At 36.0% G+C, this 27,121-nt stretch overlaps 1 protein-coding gene across 3 annotated transcripts in view; it reads left to right on the top strand.

The window, feature by feature from the left end:
- Nucleotides 1–27,121, top strand: part of SLAIN2 (SLAIN motif family member 2) — a 73,991-nt gene that overhangs the window by 18,749 nt on the left and 28,121 nt on the right. For all 3 annotated transcript variants that reach the window (XM_030313908.2, XM_032592995.1, XM_030313909.2), the window contains exons 2-6: nt 13,486–13,634; nt 20,327–20,491; nt 22,191–22,352; nt 25,606–25,965; nt 26,398–26,535. In XM_030313908.2, the coding sequence (XP_030169768.1) occupies nt 13,486–13,634; nt 20,327–20,491; nt 22,191–22,352; nt 25,606–25,965; nt 26,398–26,535 (974 nt within the window). The remainder of the gene's footprint in view (nt 1–13,485; nt 13,635–20,326; nt 20,492–22,190; nt 22,353–25,605; nt 25,966–26,397; nt 26,536–27,121) is intronic.

Below are 27,121 nucleotides of genomic sequence, written 5' to 3'. Positions count from 1 at the left end.
AAAATAGTAATGTTTGAAATTTAACAAAACTAAATTGTACAAACCTGGACACTTTGAGAGTCAAGGGAGTGCTGGTTGAGGACTTCCCTGTACAAAGTGGATAAACAATCACCCTTCCAGTTAATCACCAAATATACATTGTATACTTACTATGAGTAGAGTACTGTGTTAAGATGATAAGAAGTAGGGATAAGAACTGTAGTTGTTGGAAAGCCTCATAAAAGAGGCAAGTCTTGAATTGGTCTTTAAGTAAGGCTGAGATTAGATAAGGAAAATGGAAAGAAAATTCTGCACCCTCCCCAGCCCCCATAGTAAAAAGAACTATGAACAAAGACATCTGTGGTTTAACTGTCCAAGATAATGAAGTGAACATTTATTTGGCCAGTTTGGCTGGACAGGAGTGTTTTGTTTTGTTTACTCTTATTTATTTTTTTTTACTGGAGTATATGGGAGAGAAGATCAGAGGATGTAGTTTTGGATCAGATAAAAGGATCTTGAAAATTAAGCTGGGGACTCTTGCCGATGGGGACGTTTTTTGAGCTGCGAAACAATGTTATACTGATCTGTATTTTAGCTAAATGGTAGTGGGTAGAGGATAGCTTGGGAAGTCTAGTAGGTATGGGGAAACCACTTGAGACTATTATAATAGTTTAAGTTGGGTGAGATGAGGGTTTAGGCTTGGGTGAAGTTAGTGGAAATGAAAAGGAAGGGATGGATTTTAGGGGCATTAATGAATGGATAGGAAGTGTTGATTGAACACATTGAATACGGGGAGAGAAGATAGTCAAGGTTAGCATAAAATTTTTCATTCGTTGACTGTTGCCATTTTGTGTTTGTTTGAGGTGTCTGATTTGGGGGGATGTTATAGTTAACCTCCGGAGCTCTATGACACCCATGAAAAAAATTAGGACTAGAATTGTTTGAAATTGAAAATGATATATGTCCAAAGAATGATAGTTGGTTATGATGAAACATAAGACTTCTTCAAATTAAAAAAGTATCCAGTAAATATAGAATAAAATAGTAGGAACAAATTTATAGTTATATCCTCTGAGATGGCAGTTGATAGAATAATAAAAATCCTGTGATGTAGAAAATGTGTGAAGAAATAGAAGAGCTCAGTTTTTACACTTGTAACATGTATTTTCAGACCCTTGTGTCATGACTTCTAGCTTTGGTAGTTAAACTTTAGTTAGTGATATGGGAAAAAACTGATGGGAAAAGAAGAAAGTTAAGGGACTGGAGAATAAGTTAAATTTATCCTCTTAAAGACCCTGGGATAATTTGATTACTGCCACTTGGGAGAGATCCTGATTAATTGTTGTGGGTATTTTGAAAGGAACAAATGAGGTGGAATGGACATAAATTGAAATAGAAAGAATTTAGTTCTGCCCGTCCAACAACTGGAGTTACTGAATGGTACAGTCAAGAATAACTATAGATTCTGTGTATAATTTTTCAAGAAAAAGTGCATTCTTTTTATGCACTTATTATGGATTCTTTATAATTATTTCCTTCATTTCATTCTGCAATATCGAATTCCTTTTTTACTCTGTGCCAGACAGGTTTCTTTGAGGTTGAAGGTAGAGCATAAGAGTTGATGGGAAATATTATTCCTGCCCTTGAGGTGCTTGGAGTCTCATATGAAAGACAGTTATATAATTATATATAAATTGTATAGACACACAACTACAAATGTTAATAATGGAGGACTAGATTGGGTTTTCTTTCTAGGACAATGCCAGTTCTAAAAACACTGTCCCTCTTGCCTCTCAAAAGTATTTTATGCATTCTAACCATTTCGATATACAGTATATGTCAGGAATTCTCACATACCCACTCTTACCTTTCTTTTTATATAACTCCAAAGAAAAAGAAAAGAGAATGTCTGAGCTGGTCCTAATATTAACTTTAGTTCTATGAACAGAGTACAGTGTACCCTTCTCTCTTACCTCTACTCTGGCATGTAACATAAGAATATTGCCAAGTTTTCTGTAGCACTTCAGTTACCTGTAATTTTAGGCTAACCCAGTGTTGACGATAAACACATATATTTAAATACAAATATTTAAACATATATGTATCTAAATACATGTATTTAGATTCCTCCTATTCGTATTTTCACAAAGCGGATAAAATATTTTAATTTCATAATTTAAGAAACTAAGATTAGAACCTTTAAGAGCACTGCAAATAGAAAATTCTCTGATAGAACAGTTGTTTAGTCTTTATTGTATTAATAAACCTGTGTTTCCAGTTTTTTGTGGATTCTAACTTTATGCTCTCATACCTTTTCTCAGATATTTGTGCAGAAACTTTCTTAAGAAAAATATATTAATTTAAAAATTTTTAACGTTTATTTATTTTGAGAGGGTGAGAGCGAGCATGAGTGGGAGCATGGAGAGAGGGGGGAGAGAGGATCTGAAGCAGGCTCTGCGATGACAGCAGACAGCCCGATGGAGGGCTCGAATTTGTAAACTGTGAGATCATGACCTGAGCTGAAATCAAGAGTTGGACACTTAAATGATTGAGCCACCCAAGCACCCCTATTAATTTTTAAAACCAAACCTTAATGGGCAAACTGCTAAAAGTCATTAGAGTATGCATTATTATCTGGGATTTGAAGGGTATGTCATTGGCTAAAAGTTACAACTTGTTAGCCGTAAGTTGTATGGCTTCTACAGATAAAATTCCTGTTTAAGGCATTTCACCAATAAAGTTAGCTTTTAACAAGCAAGGTACTCCAAAAGAAGTACCTGGGGTGCCTGGGTGGCTCAGTCAGTTAAGCATCTGACTCTTGGTTTCAGCTCAGGTCACTATCTCATGGTTGGTGAGTTTGAGCCCCCACATCAGGCTCTCTGCTGTCAGCACGGAGCCCACTTCAGATCCTCTTTCCCCCCCCTCTCTGTCCCTCTCTGGCATTCTCTCTCTTTCTTTCAAAATACATAAATAAAAGTTAAAAAAAAATGTACATGTTTTTTACATATACATGTAACCTACGTATCTGTATGTAAATATGTATAAACCTATAACCATGTATGTTCTCTGTGGACTAAAAAATACTGTGAGTAGTAATTGTTATCTATGTATGTGATGGTGGCTGAAAAATCTATGTTTAGTCAGTATACATAAGGATTGTCTTGCTTTACAGCTATTGTCAAAATTTGCACAGTCTGGTGGCATAGTTTGAGACTCCCAGCCTTCCTGATGTCTTTTGTCAAAAACAAAACAAAAAAAACCCAAAACCAAACAATTCAATTTTTGATTGCTGCACTCTAGGTTGGTCCCACTGTAACTATTGTTCCCAGCAGTATGTGGCTATGCCTCAACAGAAGATTGTCTTTTTAAAGAGGTAATTTCCAACCTCACTTTTGTAGAATTCCAGGGAATATCAAAATTCTTTTCATTTTCTTAAAAAAAACTCTTGCCATTCTGGAATGAGAATCAAGAGGTTTGTGAAATGAAAATGGAAACGTAGAGTATCACTGTCTAAAACTTTAGAATTCACTACTTTAAAGCTTTTCTTCATTCTTTTCTGTTTGCTTGCTCTGCCTTGTGTTTTGGTAACCATGTTGTATTCTGCTGTCATATACCTTCTGTTTATATGTGTATCCTACCCTGCAGCTAATGTCACTTCAGTGCTTGTAAACTGCTGTAAGAATTTCTTAATGAATTTGCCTTGCTAATAATTACCATTATTAGTAATACTGATGACAGGCCTCTGAAAACCAGAAGAGTATTTTATATTTCTTCATATAAATGTAGTATATATGCCTGCAAGTCAGCTAATGGACTAAATATAATAGTTAATGGCATAATTAATCTAAAATTTCAAAAAGTCGCTTATTACATATATGAAATGAAGATGTTCTTCAGTTGAGTTGTGATTTTTTTTTTTTATTGTAATAGTGGGATCGATTACGACTTTATACCTTATGGTTGGTAGGGCTTAGGAAAAGAGAACAGGGAACAGCAGGAACCATAAGAATGACTACTATGTTGAAGTCTTTTTTTTTTTTTTTTTTTTGTTAAGTAAATTCTACCCCCTAATGTGGGTTGAACTCAGGACCCTGAGATCAAGCGTCCATGCTCTACCGACTGAGCCAGCCAGGGGCCTCCTTAGGCACTAAAGCATAATACTTAAGAGAGTAGGTTCTGCAGTAATCCTAGTTTTGTCACTTAATAACTATGTCACTTTGGACATTTATATCTCTGTCATTTATCTCATTGTGCCTTGGTGACCTTATCTGTATAATGGGGATTATGATAGCACCTATTCATGGCTTTGTTGTGAAGATTGAGTTAGTATATTTATTTTTATTTTTTTAATTTTATTTTTTTTTAATTTACATCCAAATTAGTTAGTATATAGTGCAACAATGACTTCAGGAGTAGATGCTTTAGTACCCCTTACCCATTTAGCCTGTCCCCCCTCCCACAACCCCTCCAGTAATCCTCAGTTTGCTCTCCATATTTATGAGTGTCTTCTGTTTTGTCCCCTCTCCCTGTTTTTATATGATTTTTGTTTCCCTTCCCTTATGTTCATCTGTTTTGTCTCTTAAAGTCCTCATGTGAGTGAAGTCATATGATTTTTGTCTTTCTCTGACTGACTAATTTCACTTAGCATAATACTCTCCAGTTCCATCCACGTAGCTGCAAATAGTAAGATTTCATTCTTTTTGATTGCTGAGTAATACTCCATTGTGTGTGTGTGTGTGTGTGTGTGTGTGTGTGTGTGTGTGTGTGTGTGTGTACACACACACATCTTCTTTATCCATTCATCCATTGATGGACATTTGGGCTCTTTCCATACTTTGGCTATTGTTGATAGTACGGCTATAAACATGGGGGTGCATGTGTCCCTTTGAAACAGCACACCTGTATCCCATGGATAAATGCCTAGTAGTGCAATTGCTGGGTCGTAGGGTAGTTCTATTTTTAATTTTTTGAGGGACCTCCATACTGTTTTCCAGAGTGGCTGCACCAGCTTACATTCCCAGAGTTAGTATATTTAAAATATTGAAATCATTCCTGGCATGTAATAAACATTTAATAAAATACAAATAATAATAATAGCACTTATTATTGCCTTACTGATTGAGAAAGCTTAGTAAATCTTTATAAAGCAATGTATCCTAAGAGTTTAGAATTACTAAATTATTTTTAGTTGTGGGTGAAACCAAAGATACTTCTATTAATGAAAGTTTTACAAAATCATAAAATTATAAAAATAGAAACAAAATTACAATCTCAAAATAGTCACCTTGATCTTACTTTGGTATGTTTCCTTTATCTTTTTTTCATATACATTTTTAAATATTGTAATCATGGTTGTTTTATTCAGTCTTCATTCAGATGCAAATATTTGGCCATCTCTAAATGTCAGTCACTGTGCCAGGGATTGTGCATTGAAACTGTGAAGACAGAGGCTCTGTTTTTTTGTTTTTTGGGTTTTTTTTTTGTTTTTGTTTTTTGTCTTGAATATGCCATAATAAATAGAGAAGTTTGATTTTGAGGTATTAAAATCTGATTATTTTTCTTGGCCTGTAGAAAGTTGACTAATTATTGAAGACATAGATTTCAATAGTAATTTTAATATAATTTTATTTTTACCTTAAAATTAAATCTTTGTTGTTCTTAGCTTCACTACTTTGCTTTCAGCTAACTATAGTATGAAAAGTGATTACTGTGGTTACCATAAATTCAGCAAAGTAACTCCAGTTTCCCTTCCTATCATTTAATTAACTCCAGTTTCCCTTCCTATCATTTAATTATATGTCTATTATATATTCATTGGAAAGTCAGGAGACACATATTCCAAACTGCAAATAATTTGAGGGGATAGAATTGGTAGGGGGAGGAGGGTTGTTATCACTCCTTACATTTATACATTCCTATATTACTGAAAGTTGTTACATCTTTTAAAAAATAATAAAGTTGCATTCTTAGTTGTTTTTATCAGTCATATTATACAGGCATGTGTGGCATATGGGCCAAAATGTGAGTTATTACTGTCAGTTTCATAATATTAATATTCTTATATTCCTACTAGTTCTCTCAGTATTTAACAATATACATAAATTATATTTAATGATTTTTAATTCTTCTGTAATGATCTAAGGGAAAAAGTAATATCTCGAGGGCCAATTTCTTTTTTTTAATGTTCTCGCTCTCTTTTTCTTTTTTAAGTTTATTTATTTTGAGAGAGAGTGCACAAGCTGGGTAGGGTCAGAGGGAGAGGGAGAGTGAGAATCCCAAGTAGGCTCTTTGCTGTCAGTGCAGAGCCTGATGCAGGGCTCGACCCCATGAACCATGAGATCATGGCCTGAGCCGAAATCAAGAGTCAGACACTTAACCAACTAAGCCACCCAGGTGCCCCAAGGGCCAATTAATTTATAAACTATAACTTACATAGTATAAGATTCACCTATTTAAAGTGTACTGTGGTTTTTAGTATTCATTGGTTTCTAGTATATTTACAAAATGGTACAACCATTATCATAGTCTTGTTTCAGAATATTTTTAACATTCCCCGAAGAAACCATGTACCCATTAGCAGTCACTTCCCATTTCTCTTCTCCCTACCCCCTCTCCTATCCCTCGGCAACCATTAATCTACTTTTTGTCTCCTAGTTTGGCCTATCCAGACATTCCATGTAGATGATCTCATATAGTACATGGTCTTTTGTGGCTAGCTACTACTTAGCGTAATGTTTTTGAGGTTCATCCAATGTTTTAGCATTTTTGTCACTAGTACATTTTTTTTAAATGTCTTTTTTCAACTTATAAATACCAACTGAAAAACTTCAAAAAGACAAAAATGAACGAAGTATAAAGCTAAATCTTTTTTTTTTTTAAATTTTTTTTTTCAACGTTTATTTATTTTTGGGACAGAGAGAGACAGAGCATGAACGGGGGAGGGGCAGAGAGAGAGGGAGACACAGAATCGGAAACAGGCTCCAGGCTCTGAGCCATCAGCCCAGAGTCTGACGCAGGGCTCGAACTCCCGGACCGCGAGATCGTGACCTGGCTGAAGTCGGACGCTTAACCGACTGCGCCACCCAGGCACCCCTAAAGCTAAATCTTTTGTAACTAGAGTGGATGTTAGAGGTGGAATTTCCTTTTTAACAAGGCATATTTAGGTGGCTGCAAAGATGCTTTGTTAAAACACCTTGCTTCACTATTTACTACTAGTCGTTTTTTGTTTTTGTTTTTTTAGTTTAGTTTACTTATTTTGAAAGAGAGAGAGAGAGGGAGAGACAGAATCCCAACAGGCTCTGCACTGACAATGAGGAGCTCGAACTTATAAACCATGAAATCGTGACGTGAGCTAAAATCAAGCAGGTCACTTAACTGACTGAGCCATCCAGGCACACCTATAGTGCTAGTCTTATGAGAGGTGGTTAGGAAAGTTTCCCTGATTAAGTGACATTTAAGCTGAGACACAGTCAAAAGTAGGAATGGTCTGACCAAGGTTGGGCAAGGGAGGATGAGATAAGCAAAAAGAATTGAGCATGTTTCAGGCAGAGGGAACAACATGCATGTGTGACCTAGAAGCAAAAGTGTTGGGCTTTCCAGGAATAGAAATTAGTACCATATGGTTGCTATTAAAATTTGGGTGGTGGATGAAAGTGAGAAATGCAGCTTTTTAAAAAAGTACTGAAACAGATCACTGCTGATGCCTGAAAGGGCTGTGGGGACCTTTTTTTTTTTTTTTTTTTTTTGGATAAGACTCTGTCATAAGGGCAAAAGGAAACTGGCACAGAATTTTTAGCACAGGTATGTTAATACACTCAAATTCACATTTTAGAGAACAACCAAGCGTCATTATATAGAAGGGATCAGAAGAAAGCAAGACCAGAGATTTTCAGGGCTTTTTTTTTTTTTTAAGGGTTTTTCTTTTTCAAAATTGTTTTGACATTCTTTGCTCTTTACATTTTCATATAACTTTTAGAATTAGCTTGTCAATATCTGTAAAAGAGGCCTGCTGAGATTTGTTTTTAGAGATTGTGTTGTGTAGATCAGTTTGGAAATACTGACGTCTTGACAATATTGAGTCTTCAGGTCTATGAACATAGTACATCTTTCATTTATTTAAGTTTTCTTTATCTCAGTGTTTTACTGTTTTTAGTGTACAACTCTTATACTTCATTTGTTATTTCATATTTGAAATAATATATAGATATACAAATGATTGTTTTGCCTGTCAATCCTGTATCCTACAATCTTACTAAATACATTTATTCTAGTTGGGTGTTTTTGGTTTTGGTAGATTCCTGCGAAGGCGTTTCTATATACAGGATCATGTTGGCTGTGAATAAAGACTGTTTTGCTTCCTTCTTTCATATGATGTCTTTAATTACTTTTCCTTGCCTTGTGAAACTGGTGAGACACTCTAGTGTAGCATTGTATAGAAATGATGAGAGTTTGCATCCTTAACTTTATTCCCAGTCCTAGAAGAAGAATTCATTCTTTCACCATTAGATCTATTTTTCTGAAAGAGTTTGTGTAGGATTTGGTATTATTTTTTCCTTGGTGATGATAACATTAATAGGTAAAGGCATTTGGGCATGGGTTGTTTTTCTTTACAGGAAGATTTCTAATTACTGATTCAATTTCTTTTTGTAAATCTCTTCAGATTCTGTTTCTCTGTGAGTCCCATTTGGTAACTTGTATCTTTCTAGGAATTTGTATATCCTATCTAACCTGTTTGCATAAACTGTTCATAATATTCCCTTATAATCCTGTTTGTAGCAGTGTTCACTGTTTATTTCTAATTTTTGTAATTAGTGTTTTCTCACTTTTTTTTGGTAAATCTAAGATATTGCATTTTTAGAATCTTTTCAAAGAACCATATTTGGTTTCTTTTTTTTTCCCTGTATTTTTCTATTTCACTGATTACTACTAATATTTATATTTTCCTCCCTTCTGACTGCCTTGAGTTTAATTTGCTCTTCTTATTTTTTATGATTAGATTGTTGATTCGAGACCTCTTTTCTTTCCTAATATGTGCTAAAAATTATAAATTTTCCTCTAAGTACTTCACTGTCTTCATCACATAATTAGTGGTATGTTTTATTTTTGTTTTTTTCAGTTAAAGATATTTTCTAATTTCCCTTGTGATCTATTATTTGACCTGTGGTTATTTTTTTTTTTTTTTTTTAATTTTTTTTTTTTTTTCAACGTTTATTTATTTTTGGGACAGAGAGAGACAGAGCATGAACGGGGGAGGGGAAGAGAGAGAGGGAGACACAGAATCGGAAACAGGCTCCAGGCTCCGAGCCATCAGCCCAGAGCCTGACGCGGGGCTCGAACTCACGGACCGCGAGATCGTGACCTGGCTGAAGTCGGACGCTTAACCGACTGCGCCACCCAGGCGCCCCTGACCTGTGGTTATTTTTAAGTGTGTTGTTTAATTTCCAAATATTTGGAATTTACTACATTTCTTTCTGTTGATTTCTAATGTAATTCCATTGTGGTCAGAGAACAAACTTTGAAGAATTTCAGTTATTTTAAATTCAGAAAGACTTTTTCATGGTCAAATTGATCTGACCTGAAGAATGTCCCGTGTGTACTTAAAAAGAACATCTGTTCTTTTATTGATGGGTAGAGTGCCCCATAATTGTCAGTTAAGTAAAATTGCTTGATAATGTTCAAGACTTCTAAATTCTTAATGATTTTTCCATGTAGCTCTTTTTTCAGCTCTTAAGAGGGTGCTATTGAAAACTCCAAATAAAATTTCTCAGTTGTCTCTTTTTCTTTTTATTCTACTACTGTTATTAGGTATCTTTTTATTTGATTGTTATATCTTCCTGATGTATTGATCTCTCTTTGTCTCCAGTAATATTTCTTAAGTTCCAGCTCTTTTATGGTTACTATTTTCATGGTATATCTTCCCGTTTTTTAGTTTCAATCTACTTGTGACTTTGAATCTAAGGTGTTTCTTCTACAGAAAAATATAGTTAGGTCTTGTTTTATTGTTTGTTTTTTCAAAATTTATTTATTTTGAGAGAGAGAGTGTTGGGGGGAGAGAGGGGGAGAGAGAGAAAGAGAGTGCAGAGCCTGATGCGGGGCTCGAACTCATGAGCCATGAGATTATGACCTGAGCCTACGTTGGATGCTTAACCAACTGAGCCATCCAAGTGCCTGGGTCTTTTTTTTTTTTCTTTTTTATTCAGTCTGACCATCTCTGCCTTTTGAATAGATTGCTTATAGTCTATTCAATTTAGTGTAATTATTGGTGTGGTTGGATTTATGTCTGCCATTTTGGTTTTTGTTTTCAGTTTGACTTCATTGTTTCTGTTCTTCATCCCAACTTTAACTGTTTTCTTGGTATGGTGAATGATTTCCAGTTGTATCCCTGATATTCTGTGTATTATATTGTGAAACTCCTAATCATATTTCTTCTTTTTTAGTAAGCAGTTTTGCCTAGGTATAGTGCATGGGATAGACGTTCAGCTCTCTGCCAGGTCATGCTGACATCATGTCAGCAAGAGTGGGGCCCTGGCTCACACTATCTTCTTCCAGATGGATGGGGTGTAAAATCAACTCTATACTGGGCCCTACTGACATGTAGAGAACTGGTAAAGGGAGATGAGATGCTCATTCCACACTGCCTCCTGCCTTGTTGATGCTGGGTAGGAGTGGAGGCTCAGCTCCCCACTGGGCCTCTATGACTTAATTTTAGCAGAATTAGGGTAATGAAGTTATACATTTCAAGTTTTCTTGGCAGGTGAAAGCTTGACAAATCCCAACCGTTGTAAGTTGTATTAGCCACCTATGTACTGGCTGTGCCCATCAGAAATAAGTCCCTTTTGATTCAACATTATTATTAAGTTATTAAATATTATTTAAAAACTTCAAAAGCACCAGTGAGAAAAATGTTTTTAGCTCATGAAATAGTTATTTTGAAGAAGTCTATGTGTTTGTAAGAAACAAACAAAGGCGATGATATGTATTCAAATATTTTTGTTTAGGATTTTCTTTAAAAATTCAGGGACTGAAACATCTTGGTCTTGCTAAAAGAGGATCCACTTACATGCTACAACCCAGTTCACATGTCCTCTGTCAGGTTTAGAAATACTTTGAAACCTCAACCAAAGGTTCCTTGACCAAAGAATAATTTTTTGCCAATGCCATTTGGGCCATAGGCCTCCATTTTTAGACTTGAGGGTAGTAATGGGGCACTGAAATAAGAAGATAGAGTGACAAAAGATAGTTGGCATACTCGGGTTATTGAATCAGTCTCCCTCTTTTCATCACTCTAGGAATGTACAGGTTACTACATTAACTTTTATCTGTTAATGGAAGGAAGGTGCATTCTCTGTTGCCAGTTAGGGAAGTAAATATAGGAATGGTGGGGGGAAAGGTAAGTTTGTACATGTAGGATCAGCAAGACTTGGTGATAGATTATTGGTGAAGGTAGGAAATAAAACAGATGGAGGAACCCAAAATTTGAGTTTTTAGCTTTTGTAACTGAAGGAATTATGGTGCCATTGACAAAAACAGGAGAGCTACCATTCATAGGGTATAGGAGATATGATGGCTTAGTGTAATTGATTTTGAATTATTGTTTTATTAATTTAGTTTATAGTACATTCTGTATTTTTAAAGACTCTAAAAGCACCTTATAATTTTTTAATAAAAACTTTATCAGGATATAATTTATATAATATAGAATTTACCCATATCTTTATAATATATATATGCAATAAAATGCATCATAAGATTCAAGAATTTAGTATATTTACAGTCATGACATTGTTACCACAGCCATCACCACCATGTAATTTTAGAACATTTATTTCACTCTAAAAGAAATCTCTTCCCCATTCCTACCTCTTCTAGTCCTAGACAATGACTAATCTACTTTCTGGTGTGTCCTTTTCTAGACATTTTATATAAATGGAATCATACAGTATGTGTGTTTTTTGTGTCTGGTTACTTTGAGCATGTTTTTGAGGCTCATTCCTGATCCTTGAACTTTTTACAGTTAGTTTTACAGCTAACAGTAGAGGAACATACTAAGCACACATGAGTCATGTGATTAAATTGTGTGAAACCAGTAGTGTAGGGAAAAGTTATATGTTGAAAGAGTAATGATCATAAAGTGATTTTGTTAATGTTTATTCATCTATAGTCTTGTTTGCTAAATATTTCTAACCTAAAATACCTATATATGATAGTTATCACAATTAAAATGGAATGCTGAGGTAGAGATTTATTATGAAACATTTGTAGTATTTAAGATGGAAAGAGAATGAACCCCATTGGTTTCGTTTTCTTTTTGAACTGTTATTAAGGTATTTCATAAATTGAGATTTTAGTTCATTTTTATCCAAATGAACATGGATTGTTGACTAGAGAAATGATTATTTACCCTATTAGTTTTGATTATCTTGATCAGAGCTAACTAGTTGATGTGAGTGACTTAATTTATAGATAGGGGAGATGAGAAAAGGGATGGAAAATGTACATTGGGTCACTAGAAAGTAGTTTGTCAATTCTGGTACTATAGAGATATATTTAAATGTTTATACCAGAACACCTTTTATTTGATTGCCCTAACTTGGTTAATATAAAATGTGAAATTACTAACTCCTGGTCTTACGGAGACATTTAACTATGTAGATAAAGCATACTGTTGTTTACTTCATAAATTCCACTCAAAGTGTCTTAATTTGGAAACCATTCTGATTAGAATTTAAGTAACTTCACATTTTTCATATGGTATCACATTTGAAATAAATTAATATCAATTGACATAATCTGGACCAATCTGAGGAAAAAACTATGAAGTAGGAAATTCAAGGGTATCACTCTCCTGTCTTCTGCCCACATTGTCTTTTTGTATACCTTCCCCAGGAGCTTATAAAGTGTACTGTCCTATTCTTTTTCCTGAGACTGAAGTAAATTTCATAAATGCATTCATATTAAGTTATTCAGGATTTAAAGTATTGCTTTTTTCTGATGTGTCATGGTTTGAAAAGAAGGCTACAAGAGTGGGTACTGCTTAACTAAAGGGAATGGATTGCTAATGGGAGATTTTTGTGTGGTTTGTGGTAGGAAGTGAACTGGCAGGTGGAAAACAAGGTATTTATCTCATACTGTCTCCAAGACAGTACTTAATGATATGGTTATATTAGGGAGTTGATCAAGTACTACTGAAAACAGACCGAACTATTGTAAAGACAGATGTTTCCTCATAGTTTTTGTAATGAGACTAAAAGAAAAAGACCTATTTTAGAATTAGACAGTTGGCTTCATTTGGGTTTGACATTTGAAATATGGGTTAATATTGATGGTTGTAGTGTCATTTTCTTTTTATACACAAAGTAAAATGTAGGTGATTTTAAAGACATTCCATGACACCTGCAACACCCCCCTCTTAATTTAAATCTGTCCAAAAGGATCCCTGTCTTATAACTTGTGCTTAATAATGAATGTTAACCTTTTATTTTTGTTTTTGTTTTTGTTTTCTTCTAGGCTGTATTCATCACCAAAGAAAAAACTTACACCAATGCAGAAATCAGTTAGTCCACTAGTTTGGTGCAGGCAAGTTTTGGATTACCCAAGTCCTGATGTCGAATGTGCTAAAAAGTCTCTTATCCACAAACTTGATCAAACTATGTCAGGTATGTCTATAATTTTACTTGTAAGTTCATCTCCTTGCTTTCTTTAATCAAAAAACAGATAGATGTTGAGTTGGTATGTTTTTAGGAAGGCAGTTCTTTGCTTGGTGGTTTCTTAATCTCGTCATGCCATCATGGGTTTTTACCATATGCACATAACCTTGTTTACTTAATAGCTTGTTAAATTACATAATACCCTGTTAAATTTACTTAATAGCTTTTTGCCCCAATCTTCTCATTTTTATTTCACTTCATCCTAAAGAATAATATCCATGAAATAATGGGGTTTATATGATAGGGCTTTTTTTTTTCTAATATAAGTTAAAACAAATAACTATTAAAAATATGTTTGGTATCATCTAAAGTTCTCTCACCACCCTTGGGAAATTCTGATGTGGTGGAAACATACAGGCTGGGAACCAAAGAGAACCCATTCTCATTCTAGCACTTAGTTACTCTGTGACTCTGTGCATTATTTAACTTCTGTGAGCTTTTTCCTTGTATATACGTAACTTCTGTGTTACTTTTTCCTTGTGTATAGAGGATCCTTTTTGGAAAAGCAGTAGCCTTTATGCAATTAAAAATTTTTTTTTTTTCTGAATATTAAGTGTTTTTAGAATTGTATCCTGGAGCTTGATTTAAATTCTATTCATAAGAGTTTTTTTTAATGTTTGTTTATTTTTGAGAGAGAGAAAGAGAGAGTGCAAGTAGGGGAGGGACAGGCAGAGAGGGAGACACAGAATCTGAAGCAGGCTCCAGGCTCTGAGCTGTCAGCACTGAGCCCGACGTGGGGCTTGAACCCATGAACCACGAGATCATGACCTGAACAGAAGTCGGAAGCCCAACAGACTGAGCCACCCAGGCGCCTCCAAATTATTAAAAGTATCTAGACAAAGTAGTAGACAATTCAAAATAACTGGAAAATTTCTAACTCATTCCAGTTAGGTTATATTATTTAGATGTTTATTAAAAATATCTTTAGGGGGCGCCTGGGTGGCTCAGTCGGTTGAGCGTCCGACTTCGCTCGCGTCACGATCTCACGGTCCGTGAGTTCGAGCCCCGCATCAGGCTCTGTGCTGACAGCTCAGAGCCTGGAGCCTGCTTCGGATTCTGTGTCTCCCTCTCTCTGGCCCTCCCCCCGTTCATGCTCTGACTCTCTCTGTCTCAAAAATAAATAAATGTTAAAAAATATATATATATCTTTAGGAACAACTTTCCATTACTGTATCTCACCTTAGAAATAAGGTAAGTGTATTTTACAGTTAGGAGTTGTCATTATTCAGCAGTATATGTTCATAACCTACTTTGTGCTAGGTGTTGTTCTCAACTCTGAGGATATTGCAATGAAGAAAATAGACGAAAAAGTCCCTTACTTCCCAGAGCTTATATTCTAACCGGGGTGGCAGACAGTCGATAAATAAACATATAAACGCATTGGCAAACTTTTTCTGTAAATAGCCAGATAGTAAACATCTTAGGCTTTGTGGGCCATGAGGTCTCTGTTGCAGTTACTCCCCTTTGCCCTTCTTAGACGCAAGCAGCCATAGATAATACTTAAATGAATGGGCATGACTCTGTTCCAGGGAAGCTTTATTTACAAAAAGAAGTGGTGGGCTGGAATTGGCTCACAGGCTGCAGTTTACCAAACCTTGGTTTAAAACATCCTAAAAAATAGGAACTATTAGCAATTGGCAATTAGTCAATTGGACCTGGGGAAAAGCAAAATAACACCTCAAAAATAGCAATTTGAGTGAAGTAGCTTTTTGCTTTATTATAACAAGGTATTAAAGGTAGTGGGAGTGTGTAAGAGAAACTGTTACTCTTGAACCAAAACTAGGTGTAATCAGGTACTGGATTTGTTTGACAGTGTTTAGATTTTATAGCTATATGCACAGAGCAGTAGGTACAGCTATAAATGTAATATATAGTCAAAGGAAAAGGGGCACCTGGATGGCTCAGTCGGTTAAGCCTCTGATGCTTGATTCCCTCTCAGGTCGTGATCTCGTGGGTTCATGAGTTCGAGCCCCACTTCGGGCTCTGTGCTGACAGTGTGGAGCCTGCTTGGGGTCCTCTCCCTCTCTTTCTGCCTCTCTGTGCCTCTCCTTCCCTCCCCTCAGTGGATAGATAAACTTAAAAAAAATAAAAAGAAAAAACAACTATTTGGCTATTCCAAATTTCAACCTTAGTCCTAAATCCCCCCTTTTCCAAGTTGGTGAGGAGATATTAGATGTATTTCTGTGATAAGGCAGAGCTTCCTGGGAATACAGCTATTGTATTCTAAGAGAATGGTTTCTGTTCAGTCCAGCTCAGCTTCCTTGCAGTGCTCTACTACTTGTCCCGAAGATGTTCTTCTCTTATTGTTTATGATAGTGCATTGTATTTTTTAAAATGTTTTTTTTTAATATTTATTTATTTTTGAGAGACGGAGCGAGACACAGCACGAGTTGGGGGGGCCGGGCGCAGATAGTGGGGGAGACACAGAATCCAAAGCAGGCTCCAGGCTTTGAGCTGTCAGCACAGAGCCCAACACGGGGCTTGAACTCAAGAGCCGCAAGATCATACCCTGAGCCGAAGTCAGATGCTTAACTGACTGAGCCACCCAGGCGCCCCATGATAGTGCATTGTATTTTTTACCCTGTCTCACCCTCCCTACTGTTTTCTTTGAAGCCGTCTTTGAAGGTTCTTCCTTCTTTGTCCATCTTTTTTTTTAATTGGAAACTTTACATAGCTTAAAATTTACCACTTTAACCATTTTTAAAAATTGTTTTTTTAAGTGTATTTGAGAGAGAGAATTCGTGCTGCCCAGGTGGGGGAGGGGCAGAGAGAGAGAGGGAGAGAGAATCCTCTTAATCTCATGAACTGGGGATCATGAGCTGAGCCGAAATCAATAATCAGACGCTTAATTAACTGAGCCACCCAGGCGCCCCAACCATTTTTTATTTTTATTTTTTATGTTTTTAACCATTTTTTAAATCTACAGTTCAGTGGCATTGAGTACAGTCACATTGCTGTGCAGCCATCACCACTGACCATCTCCAGAACTTTTTCATCATCCCATACTGTGCAATTCTGTATCCATTAAATGTCCCATTTCCCCAACCCCCCATCTGTCCACCTTTTAAGTTTAGGGTGACAGAGGTCTCTTTTGCCTGGCTTCTGTCTGTTTTCATTATTTCATCCATTCATATGGTATCCAGTGGCCTCTCTTCAACTTAATCTCATTCATTCATACATATATTCAGTTAATATTTACTGAGAGCCTGATATATTTCAGACTTTGGGGAGAGGGTAGAGGATACATGATAAAAAACTAACAGCATACCTGAGCTCATGGAGTTTATCATCTAGTAGGGGAAATGTACTAATACAAATAGTTTTTATAACTGGTGATACATAATAAAAGAATGGTACAAAGTGCTTTGCTTTGAGAAATGGGGATTTTACTTCAGGAAACAATGTTTGACCTGAGTCCTAAAGATTTAGAAAAATTTGAGTGGTTTAAGGGGGAAGGCGAAAGAGGGAATAAGGGTATTCCAGGTAGAGAACACAGTGTGTACAGAGGCTCTGTGGGAGGCCTGTGCAAGCATGCGGGGAGAGTATGGCATGCACGAGACCTGGAAAAAGCCAAGTTGGTGGCTGGAGAAGAGTAGGGAAGGGAGAGATGTGAGAAAGATATGTAGGAGCCAGGCTTTGCAAGCCCTTATAGATTATGGTAAAGGTTTTGGATTTGGGGCACCTGGATGACTCAGTCAGTTAAGCCTCTGACTCTTGGTTTCAGCTCAGGCCATGATCTAAGGGTTTGTGGTGTTGGGCCCCGTGTTGGGCTTGTGTCGGGCTCAGTGCTGACAGGATGGAGACTGCTTGGGATTTCTCTCTCTCCCTCTGCTCCTTCCCTGTTCTCTCTCTTTCTCAAAATAAGTAAACATTTTTTTTTTTAAGAAAAGGTTTTGGGCCTTATTCTAAAAGCAATGGAAAGGGGCATCCGGGTGGCTCAGTTGGTTGAGCGTCTGACTCTTGATTTTAGCACAAATCATGATTCTCGGGTTGTGGGATCAAGTCCTACAGCGGGCTCCATGCTGAGCGTGGAGCTTGCTTAAAATTCTCTCTGTCTCCTGCCCCTCTCCCCTGCTCATGCTCGCTCGCTCACTCGCTCTCTAAAAAAAAAATAAAAATAAAAGCAATAGAAAGATTGGAGGGTGTTGTTCAAGGGTGTGGTATGTATGAGCAGGAAGATGTGATTAGGTTTGCATTTTGGTTAAGGTCTTGCTGGAGTATGGAGAGTAGATTGGAGAAGGCTAGAAGTGAATGAATGTAGGGTGCTTTTGCGGGGGTGGGGGGTTGATCATGATAGCTGGGCAGTGTGTGTTGATGGTAGTGGAGATGAACAGATGTGGATGGAAAACTGAATGATCCAAATTTGAGGAAGTAAGGGAGAAGTATCAATGATCTAGGTTTCCAGCTTGTGTGACAGGATGAATGTTACTAATCATTTTGAGGTCAGAACCCCAGGAAGAGAGTTAAATTTTAGCGGGAAAATCATGACTTTGAATGTGGAAATGTTGGCTCTGAGGAGCCGGTGGCTCCATACAGGAGACATTAAATGGGCAGCACATATGGGCCTGAAGCCCAGGAAAACTTGGGACTGGAGATATAAATAATGGGGAGTTTTTGGACTATAGATAATAACTGATGTGATAGATATGAATGAGATTTCTTAGGAAAAGGAATATAGTATAGAGTGAGGACATAAAGGGGTGAGGACTTGAAATGCTAGTGATTAAATAAATAACCACTGGGAAGAGAATAAGCTTCAGAGGAGATCAGAAAGTAAAGAGGAAGAAATTAGCACCCCAGTTTCTGCTCAGGTTGGTATTTCTGAGATACTACATTCTAAATATGTTTAAAGTGTGGCATCTTATCTCTTGGGGAATACGGACAAAACTACACTGTCCAACTTACTACATCATCAAACTAAACAGAAAAACAACAAAAAAAGTATGTTCTTCCACCCCAAACCATTTCTCTGCCCAGTAGGCAAACCAGAAACTTCAGAGTCACCTTATTTTTTTTCTTTTGTAATCCTTCTAGTTTTTAATATCTATCCTTCTTTTTTGTATTTGTCACCTCTACTGCCTAGTTCAGTCTCATCTATTCAACATAAAAATGTCCATCAATTTTCTTCTGAAACTGATTGGATCATATATCACCCTTGCTCAGAATTCACTGATAGTGAATAACGTTCATTCTCCTGAGCACAGTTTCCAGGACTTCCACGACCTGGCCCGGCTACGTCTTCCTGTTTTGTCCCTCACGCATCTGCTTTACCTTTCTACAGCACTCACTCTTATTCCCTGAACCTAATATACATTTTCAAGACCCTGCTTTTGTTCCTGTGATAAACACAGATGGAAGCACACGCTTTCCCCATTCTCAGTGGCCTGTCAGATTGCCGCTCATCCTCTCAGGACTGCTCCAATGCCCCTTTCCAAAAAGCTGTGCCTAGTTTTTCTCATTTGTAATGAATTATCCTGTCTCATCATTCCACAGCCCTTTGCACCTTTATGATAGTGCTCATTTCATTTTGCCCTGAAATCATTGTTTTTTCCTGCCCGCACTACTTGGTTGTAAGCCCCTTGAGAAATAGTACGATGTCACATTTGTCTGTATGTTCTACACCTTGTTTTGCCAATGGTCAGAAATACTGAGTTAAGCTATGGATTTTAGAAGAGTGTAGAAGAAAGAAATACTATTTTAAGTAGTAATTTTTCTCTACGTATGTACTTGATATCTTAGTTCTACTTTTGTACTGTTTCTTTTTTTTTTTTTTTTTGTACTTTTTTTGTACTGTTTCTATAATCTTACATGCATAGCACATTTTTTCTTCCTTTTCTTGGGCCAGAAGACTGGGGGAAAGGGAGGGAGGCTTTTTTCTTTTTAAAAAGAGAAGTCGCACATGTTTGACCTTAACCTGGCCTAAGTAGTCAATATTGCTTTATTTTTACAAAAATCCAAACTTTGGAAAGGCTGTTTTTAAAACTCACTATTTCATACTTTTTCTCCCCTTTTTTTTGCAGTAAATGTTTGTTATAGAAAAATGAAAAAAAAACACAGGGGCTCCTGGGTGGTTCAGTCAATTAAGCACCCGACTTTGGCTCAGGAGATGATCTCAGGTTCCTGAGTTCAAGCCCCACATCGGGCTCTCTGCTGTCTGTGCAGAGCCTGCTTTGGATCCTCTGTCTCCCCTCACTCTCTGTCCCTCCCCGGCGCTCTCTCTCTCGCTCGCTCTCTCTCTCAAAAATAAATAAACATTTTTTTTAAAAAATGAGAAGACACAAATAGACTTTTCATTCATTTTATTTTTTAAGACCATTCAGAGTTAATACAGTTGGAACAAACTTCCCGACAAGATAGAAGTAAATTAATTTAATGGCTAATAATTTGTTGAGAAGATATTCTTCCTATGGTATTATTTTTGGTGTTTGGTGTGGCTACTGTTTTATTTGCACAGTGCAATTTAAGATAATGGAACTATTTTGTTGGGATTATTAATGTGTATTTTCTCTTGCTACTCTAAGAATGTTTCTGTATTTAACTTGAGATAATGACTTAATAAATTTCCCAGTAGGAAAAAATTTTGAGTGAAGTGTTAACCTTTTCTGTTATTATGTTGATTTCTCCCCTTCTCATTAACACAGCTCTCAAGAGGCAGAATTTATATAACAATCCTTTCAACTCCATGAGTTACACAAGTCCTTATAGTCCAAGTGCAAGTAGCCCATACAGCAGTGGTTTCAATTCTCCATCTTCAACCCCAGTGCGACCTCCTATAGTCAAACAGCTAATACTTCCTGGAAATTCAGGTAAGGAGAATTTGAAATGGAATAATTAAGGTATAGTTTTTAACTTACTTCCCTACCTCAGAAAATAACTCAATCATCAATAGTTCGAGTTCTTGTGCCTATGAGACTTTTAAGTGGTTAAAGAAAATATCAGTGAGGAGCTATTTAGCACCTGGTACTGATAAACCAGGGTACATCTGTAAAGTTTTCTTTAGCATGTACTTAAAAATTTTTAGATGTGGCTTGATTAGAGTAACAAGCTTGATTCTTTTAACTAATAGATGCTTTCTTTTACTGAATAGATTGATTGGGCTATAAAAGCTAAAAATAAAAGCTCTTATTAAACCACTTAAGCTTTATTTAATAAGCTTTGATGTTACACTCAAATAATAGTATAAGCTATATGTGTATGTGCCAAAAGAGTGGAGTCCAAAATGATATAGGAGGGTAGACTGCTGTAAATTGGGGAAAGAATGTTTTGCTGTGGTTCTGTGACTGAAATAGTTACTCTGTAGCTTACTGTTCTTTAGGATTCACTGTTAACTCTTATTGTTGCTGTTGTTACAGCTAATTATTGTAGCTTCCTTAAAAATTAAGGTTATTGTTAACCACCTCAAATTTTTGACTCCCTAGTCTAATAACTTCTCGCCCCTGCTGTTAGCTTTGTGCATAAGTTGTTACTTGCTATTTATGTCACCCATGACTGTCATACTAAAAAATTTAATCTGCTATGTTTGTTTAACAAGAATTTTATTTGGGCACTATTTGAACCTGACCTTGTAGTACTTTTCCTATCATATGCACTATGTTCTTCTTGATAATATAAACATCAACTATTTTGCTCTTAATATGCCTTTCACGTGGGAGCTGACTTCTATGGTAAAGAATTCTGGGAAACAAATGTTTCAAATAAGTCTGTATTAGATACATTAGTGACAGTGTTAGGATTTTATTCTTCACTAGAAGTTGATGATCTGATGAAAAGATTTCCTTAGAAACAAGTTAGACTCTTGGATATGTATATCCTTTATTCTTCTGACCTGCCTTCTATCCCCCTTTTTGCTTTCAGCAATGAAATACTTTATCTCATTATTTTCTCTGTTCCATGTTTGTGCTTCACTCCTACACTTCAGAGAACTCCTTGGATCCCTATGACTAGTTTGACAAAGAATTTTGTAAACATGGCATAACATAGGAAAAATGACCCTAGTGTTCTTTTTTTGGTTTGTTCCTAAATCTCTAAGGAATTTTGATTTTCCTCAAATTATAGTTTTCTTGCTTAGGAAAAGTAGAAGCTTTTATTCAGGGAAAAAGATGATGGTATTGGCTAAGACTGTGAATTTGGGAGGAGAAAACACATTATAAATTCATTTGTTTATGAGGTGTTTCATTGGCTGTCTTGTAAAAGTTGGAATCCTCTAACATTTATTGAACACCACCTACTTACCAGGCACCGTGGTGAAAGCTTAATTGTTTCATAAGAGAATAGATAAGTTATGATTGAAATGAAAATGTGATTTGCTTTTATGCCATAACATATGACATAGCCCTCTTTATTCTTAATAAAGTCAATTTTTATTTTCAATATTTGGGAATTTCATGAACAGAAAAGACAGAATAATGGTGAACTGAATCAAAGAATTCATATCAAGTTATTACAACAGATGCTTATTCAGTTTTTGTTATACCAAAGTTCAAATCTTTTTTTTTTTTTTTTAAGGTAATTTGAAAAGTTCATCAGACAGAAATCCTCCACTCAGTCCTCAATCCTCTATAGACAGTGAGTTAAGTGCTTCAGAATTAGATGAAGATTCAATTGGATCCAATTATAAGCTAAATGATGTAACTGATGTACAGATTCTAGCTCGGATGCAAGAAGAAAGTAAGTATTTTAATTGTTCAAGTTGAGTCTAGTTCAGGTATAATTTTGTTGTGGATATTTAATAGATCTTAAGGTGTTGTGGGATAGTAATGTATGAGTAGAAATGTTAAGTTTTAGAGGCTTATTCAACATATAGACTTGCTTGTTCATTAACTTGTTTTCAGAGTGCATTTTATGTAAAACAGTTTGCTGTGTGAGGAGCAAAGAAAGGCAGGTAATGACTAGTAACCATGCCCTGCATGTTACTCTGCGCTGGAACTTGCTAGAGTAGTTATTACTCTATTACACTGTGTTTTCTTAGTAGACCATTGTTTCTCAACCTTTTTTCCATTATTACCCCTTCCCAACCACCTTTTTAGACTTTTTTTCCTTTTTTTGCCTATCACCTCACCATGAAATTTTAATACCACAGATATACCCTGCATCTCTTTATGTACTATGAGGATCACAAATTAGTATGGTATCTGGGTTTTTTTCATACCCCAAGAGCCAATTTTCTCCCTATGGGGGCAGATATCACCACTCTTAGAATATGTGGTATAGACTATAGAAAAAAAAAAAAAAAAAAAAGACCTTTATGGGAAAATTGAAATTATGACATTAAATGAGGTGAGCATGCGATATTGCTTTACAGAATGGTCTTTGCAACTTTTTAGGTCACAGATACCTTTGAGAATCCAATAAAAATTATATCCCCTGTCATCCCCAAAGTATACATATGCACAAAATTTGTCATACTGTTTCAAAGGTTTGTGGATGTTCTGGCTCTCTTTGTAAAATGGTGGTGATAGTATTATTCTTGCCTATACTTTTTTTTAAAAAATATTTTAATTTGTACTTTTCACATTTGTGCGTAAAATATTTGAAAAAAACATTTTAGCACATAAAACAAGTACATAAAGAGGAATGAAAACAGTAAGTGAAAATAATCAGGCTAAAAACAGTATCATCCTCAGGAGATCGTAAAAGGATTCTCAACCAGAAGAAACAGGAAAATTTGAACATGGAAGTATCCTCACCTAACTATACTGATAATGGTACATATTTTTAAAAGGCTTTTAGAGAGGATGGAAATGTTTTATTAGATATTCAGTAGAGTACTATGGTTTGCCTACACATTTTATCGTAAGATACCACAAGCTTAACTGTGAAGTAAGCAATCTCTCTAAAGTGACCCGTTCAATCTTTACAATGAAAAGATTCTTGAAGCACACGTTTCAGTCTTGACAATCAGCTGAGGGTAATGGAGCATCAAAATAATTTAGTTTAAAAACTTTCTGTTTTAGGCCCTTTTATGTAGATATATGGTAGGTTTTATTAAGCTATAACATTTATTAAGAAACTGCAGAATGTTATTCTGCTGAATCATTTCCCATTTTCCAACAGCTTCGCATAGAAAAGTAGAAAGACTTGGTTCTTGCTTTACTTATCTTTAGCTCACGGAACTAACAATATGGTACCCTTTTCTTCTGTAATTTTGTGTAACTCCTCATTGAGACTGTGGTTATTGTCAGCTAGTGAGGAGCTATTGTCAGCTAGTCAGGGATGTGAAAGGAGAATAGAGTGCTTCCTCACTATAACTTAGAGTAAATTCTCTCAGTTCTTTGAACTGTGACTTTTCAGACCCCAGTATTTTGTTAGAAACTCAACCAGCTTTTTGCTGTCATTTTTATATTGTGTTTTGGTAACAAGTAAAAGAAATTCTAGCCTTGCTTTAATAATTCTTTTTAAGCCATCCACATGCACAGATAGGGTCTTTTTCTAGTGAATAAAAAAAAAAAAAAAGATGCTAAAAATGTCTGCCTCCTCGAAAATGCCAAGTTTTTTTTTAAGAAAATGATTTGTGTTTTAAAACATTGTTTCTTTAGTTTTGTTTGTTTTTAACAGAGATGTAGAATTACAGATTTTGGCTGTTTCCTGGTTAAGCCCTCTTATTTCTAATAGGAGAAATACACAGTCCCATAGTGATTGTTGCTTCCTTAGGATCCCCCTAGTACTGCAGGGCCTACTTTGGGATCTGTGTTTTTCCTTGCTAAAACAGTGCTATTCACTGATCTGTTGTCTTTTGTTAGGTGACTTTAGTACTGTGTTTGCTGGAACGAGACACTATCTTGTTTGTTACTAGAGTGGTTCCGAAACTTGAGTGAAGGGTTAGATAGGCCCCAGGAATCTGTAGTTTTATAGATACCCTGCTATGATTCTCACCCATTACTTTGGGGACCATATCGATAGCACCGTCTGTGTATGAGCATATTTTTTTAATTTTTTAATGTTTATTTTTGAGAGAGTGAGAGAGAGCACAAGTGGGGAAGAGGCAGAGAGAGAGAGAGGGAGACACAGAATCTGAAGCAGGCTTCAGGCTCTGAGCTGTCAGCACAGAGCCTGACGCAGGGCTCAAACCCACGAACTGTGAGATCATGACCTGAGCCGAAGTCGGATGCTTAACCAACTGAGCCACACAGGCGCCCCAGTAGCAGAGAATTTTTAAACTAGATTGTCAGCAGTTAGCAGGACTTGATCAAAATATTGGCCTAAATTCTGTACTTTTCTTGAATAGTAATTTTATTCTTAATTGAATATATACCAACATTTGTTTTTGTTCTAGAAGTTTTTATACTTTTTGAAGGGCCTAAGTTTGCTTGGATGTTTCTGGAGGTGTCAAGATACATAGGAGACTCCTTTGAAAATTTTTACTTGATAGCTTAGAATTTAAGTTTGTTTTACTGATGAAGTCTCTTGGGTCATGAAGGAACTAAAATTTCATTTATGCCCAAGTATTGAATTCCTGAGGGTGGGAAAGAAATTTCCTTCATCAATAAATCAATTCCAAGAATTCAGTATCCAGAGAGTTTATTTATACACTGGTGTATTCTTCTCATTGGTTGAACAATAATTGTTTTCCCTCAGTATTTTTGAAATGTTGATCTCAAATTTGGATTTTTGTCTTTAGGAGTAGAAATATTTTTAAATTTATGGTTCTACCTCTAATACAGATTTCAGAATCATGAAGAAAACGTTGGATTGGGCAAAGGTTTATAGAATTTCATTCAATTCAAAAATAGTCTTTTAAAATATTTTAGGCATCATTATATGGGAGGATGTCTAAGATGATTCAAGTGGAAAGGGAGTTTTCCTTTACACTTTATACCTATTGGAATTTCTCAATGATATTCTTTTGCTTTTAAGCCTCAAGAATATATAAATGTTTAAAAATGTAACTAAAGAAATGAAATAACACATTCATTATTGTCAGGTCTCCGGCAAGAATATGCAGCCACCACATCTCGGCGCAGTTCTGGTTCATCTTGCAATTCTACAAGACGGGGTACTTTTAGCGATCAGGAACTTGATGCGCAAAGTTTAGATGATGAAGATGACAATATGCATCATGCAGTATACCCTGCTGTTAACAGGTTTTCACCATCACCACGCAATTCACCTCGACCATCACCTAAGCAGTCACCCAGAAATTCACCTCGTTCACGATCTCCTGCTCGGGGAATAGAATATAGTAGAGTGTCCCCACAGCCTATGATTAGCCGCTTACAACAACCTCGCCTTTCACTTCAAGGTCATCCCGCGGATTTACAGACAAGCAATGTTAAAAATGAAGGTAATTAGAATGATTCTGGCAAAGCAGTTGTCCTTAATATTTCGATATGAAAGTAACACAATTTTTTACCAAGGTTTTGTATTTTAGAAAAGTAGATCAAGAATTTACGTAGTTTACTGTTTTATTACTAGTGCATCAATACAAAACTAAAGGAGAGAGTGAATTTAATTTTACTTGATTATGTTACTACTACTCATGAAGTGGTCTGTATATAGATTTTGATTTAATTAATTTATGGCTCTTTTTAAAGGTTCTCTTCTACTGATTTCTAGGACCTGGGTTAAGTTATTTTTTATAAGACATGTACTTTCTGTTAACTCCTCTAAAATGTGAATGCTTAAAGAATTTGATTTGTGAATGCCAGTTAATATTTTAATTCTTTATCTAAAAGAATGTTTTGATTTTTTTTTTCTTTAAATTCTGTTGTCATAGAAAAACTAAGACGCAGTCTTCCAAACCTGTCCCGAACATCTAATACACAAGTTGACTCAGTGAAAAGCAGCAGAAGTGACTCAAATTTTCAAGTGCCAAATGGAGGAATACCTCGCATGCAACCTCAGGCTTCAGCCAGTAAGTATCTTTTATGTGTCAGTTATTTAAAGGAAAATGAAAATTATAGATAGTAATTTTGTGCTGAATAGCTGTTTTAAGCTATCTATACTAAAATGTAGTGATTGTCGCTTGCTATAAGATAATCATAGCTGTATTAAAATTTAAAATTTGCTCCTATAAGATACCCAATTGTATCAGTACTTGTTTCTGTATGAAACTCTAGTCTCTCCAGATTGAAAAAAAATTTTTAATGTTTATTTTTGAGAGAGACGGAGACAGAATGCGAGTGGGTTAGGGGCAGAGAGAGAGGGAGACACAGAATCCGAAGCAGGCTTCAGGCTCCGAGCTGTCAGCACAGAGCCAGACGCGGGGCTCGAACTCACTAACTATGAGATCATGACCTGAGCCAAAGTCAGATGCTTAACTGACTGAGCCACCCAGGATCCCCTCTCCAGAATTTTTAAATGAGCAAAGTCTACCTATTAATTATACAGATATATATTCATTAAAAACCTCGCATTCTGCAGTACTATACATTAAAAATGACAAGATTTTTATGGGAAATAGTCCTGAAACAGACAACTTAAAACTCAAGCAACTTTCT

Source organism: Lynx canadensis, chromosome B1, assembly GCF_007474595.2.
Source record: "Lynx canadensis isolate LIC74 chromosome B1, mLynCan4.pri.v2, whole genome shotgun sequence".
Taxonomy (NCBI): domain Eukaryota; kingdom Metazoa; phylum Chordata; class Mammalia; order Carnivora; family Felidae; genus Lynx; species Lynx canadensis.
This window is presented reverse-complemented; position numbering and strand designations above follow the sequence as displayed.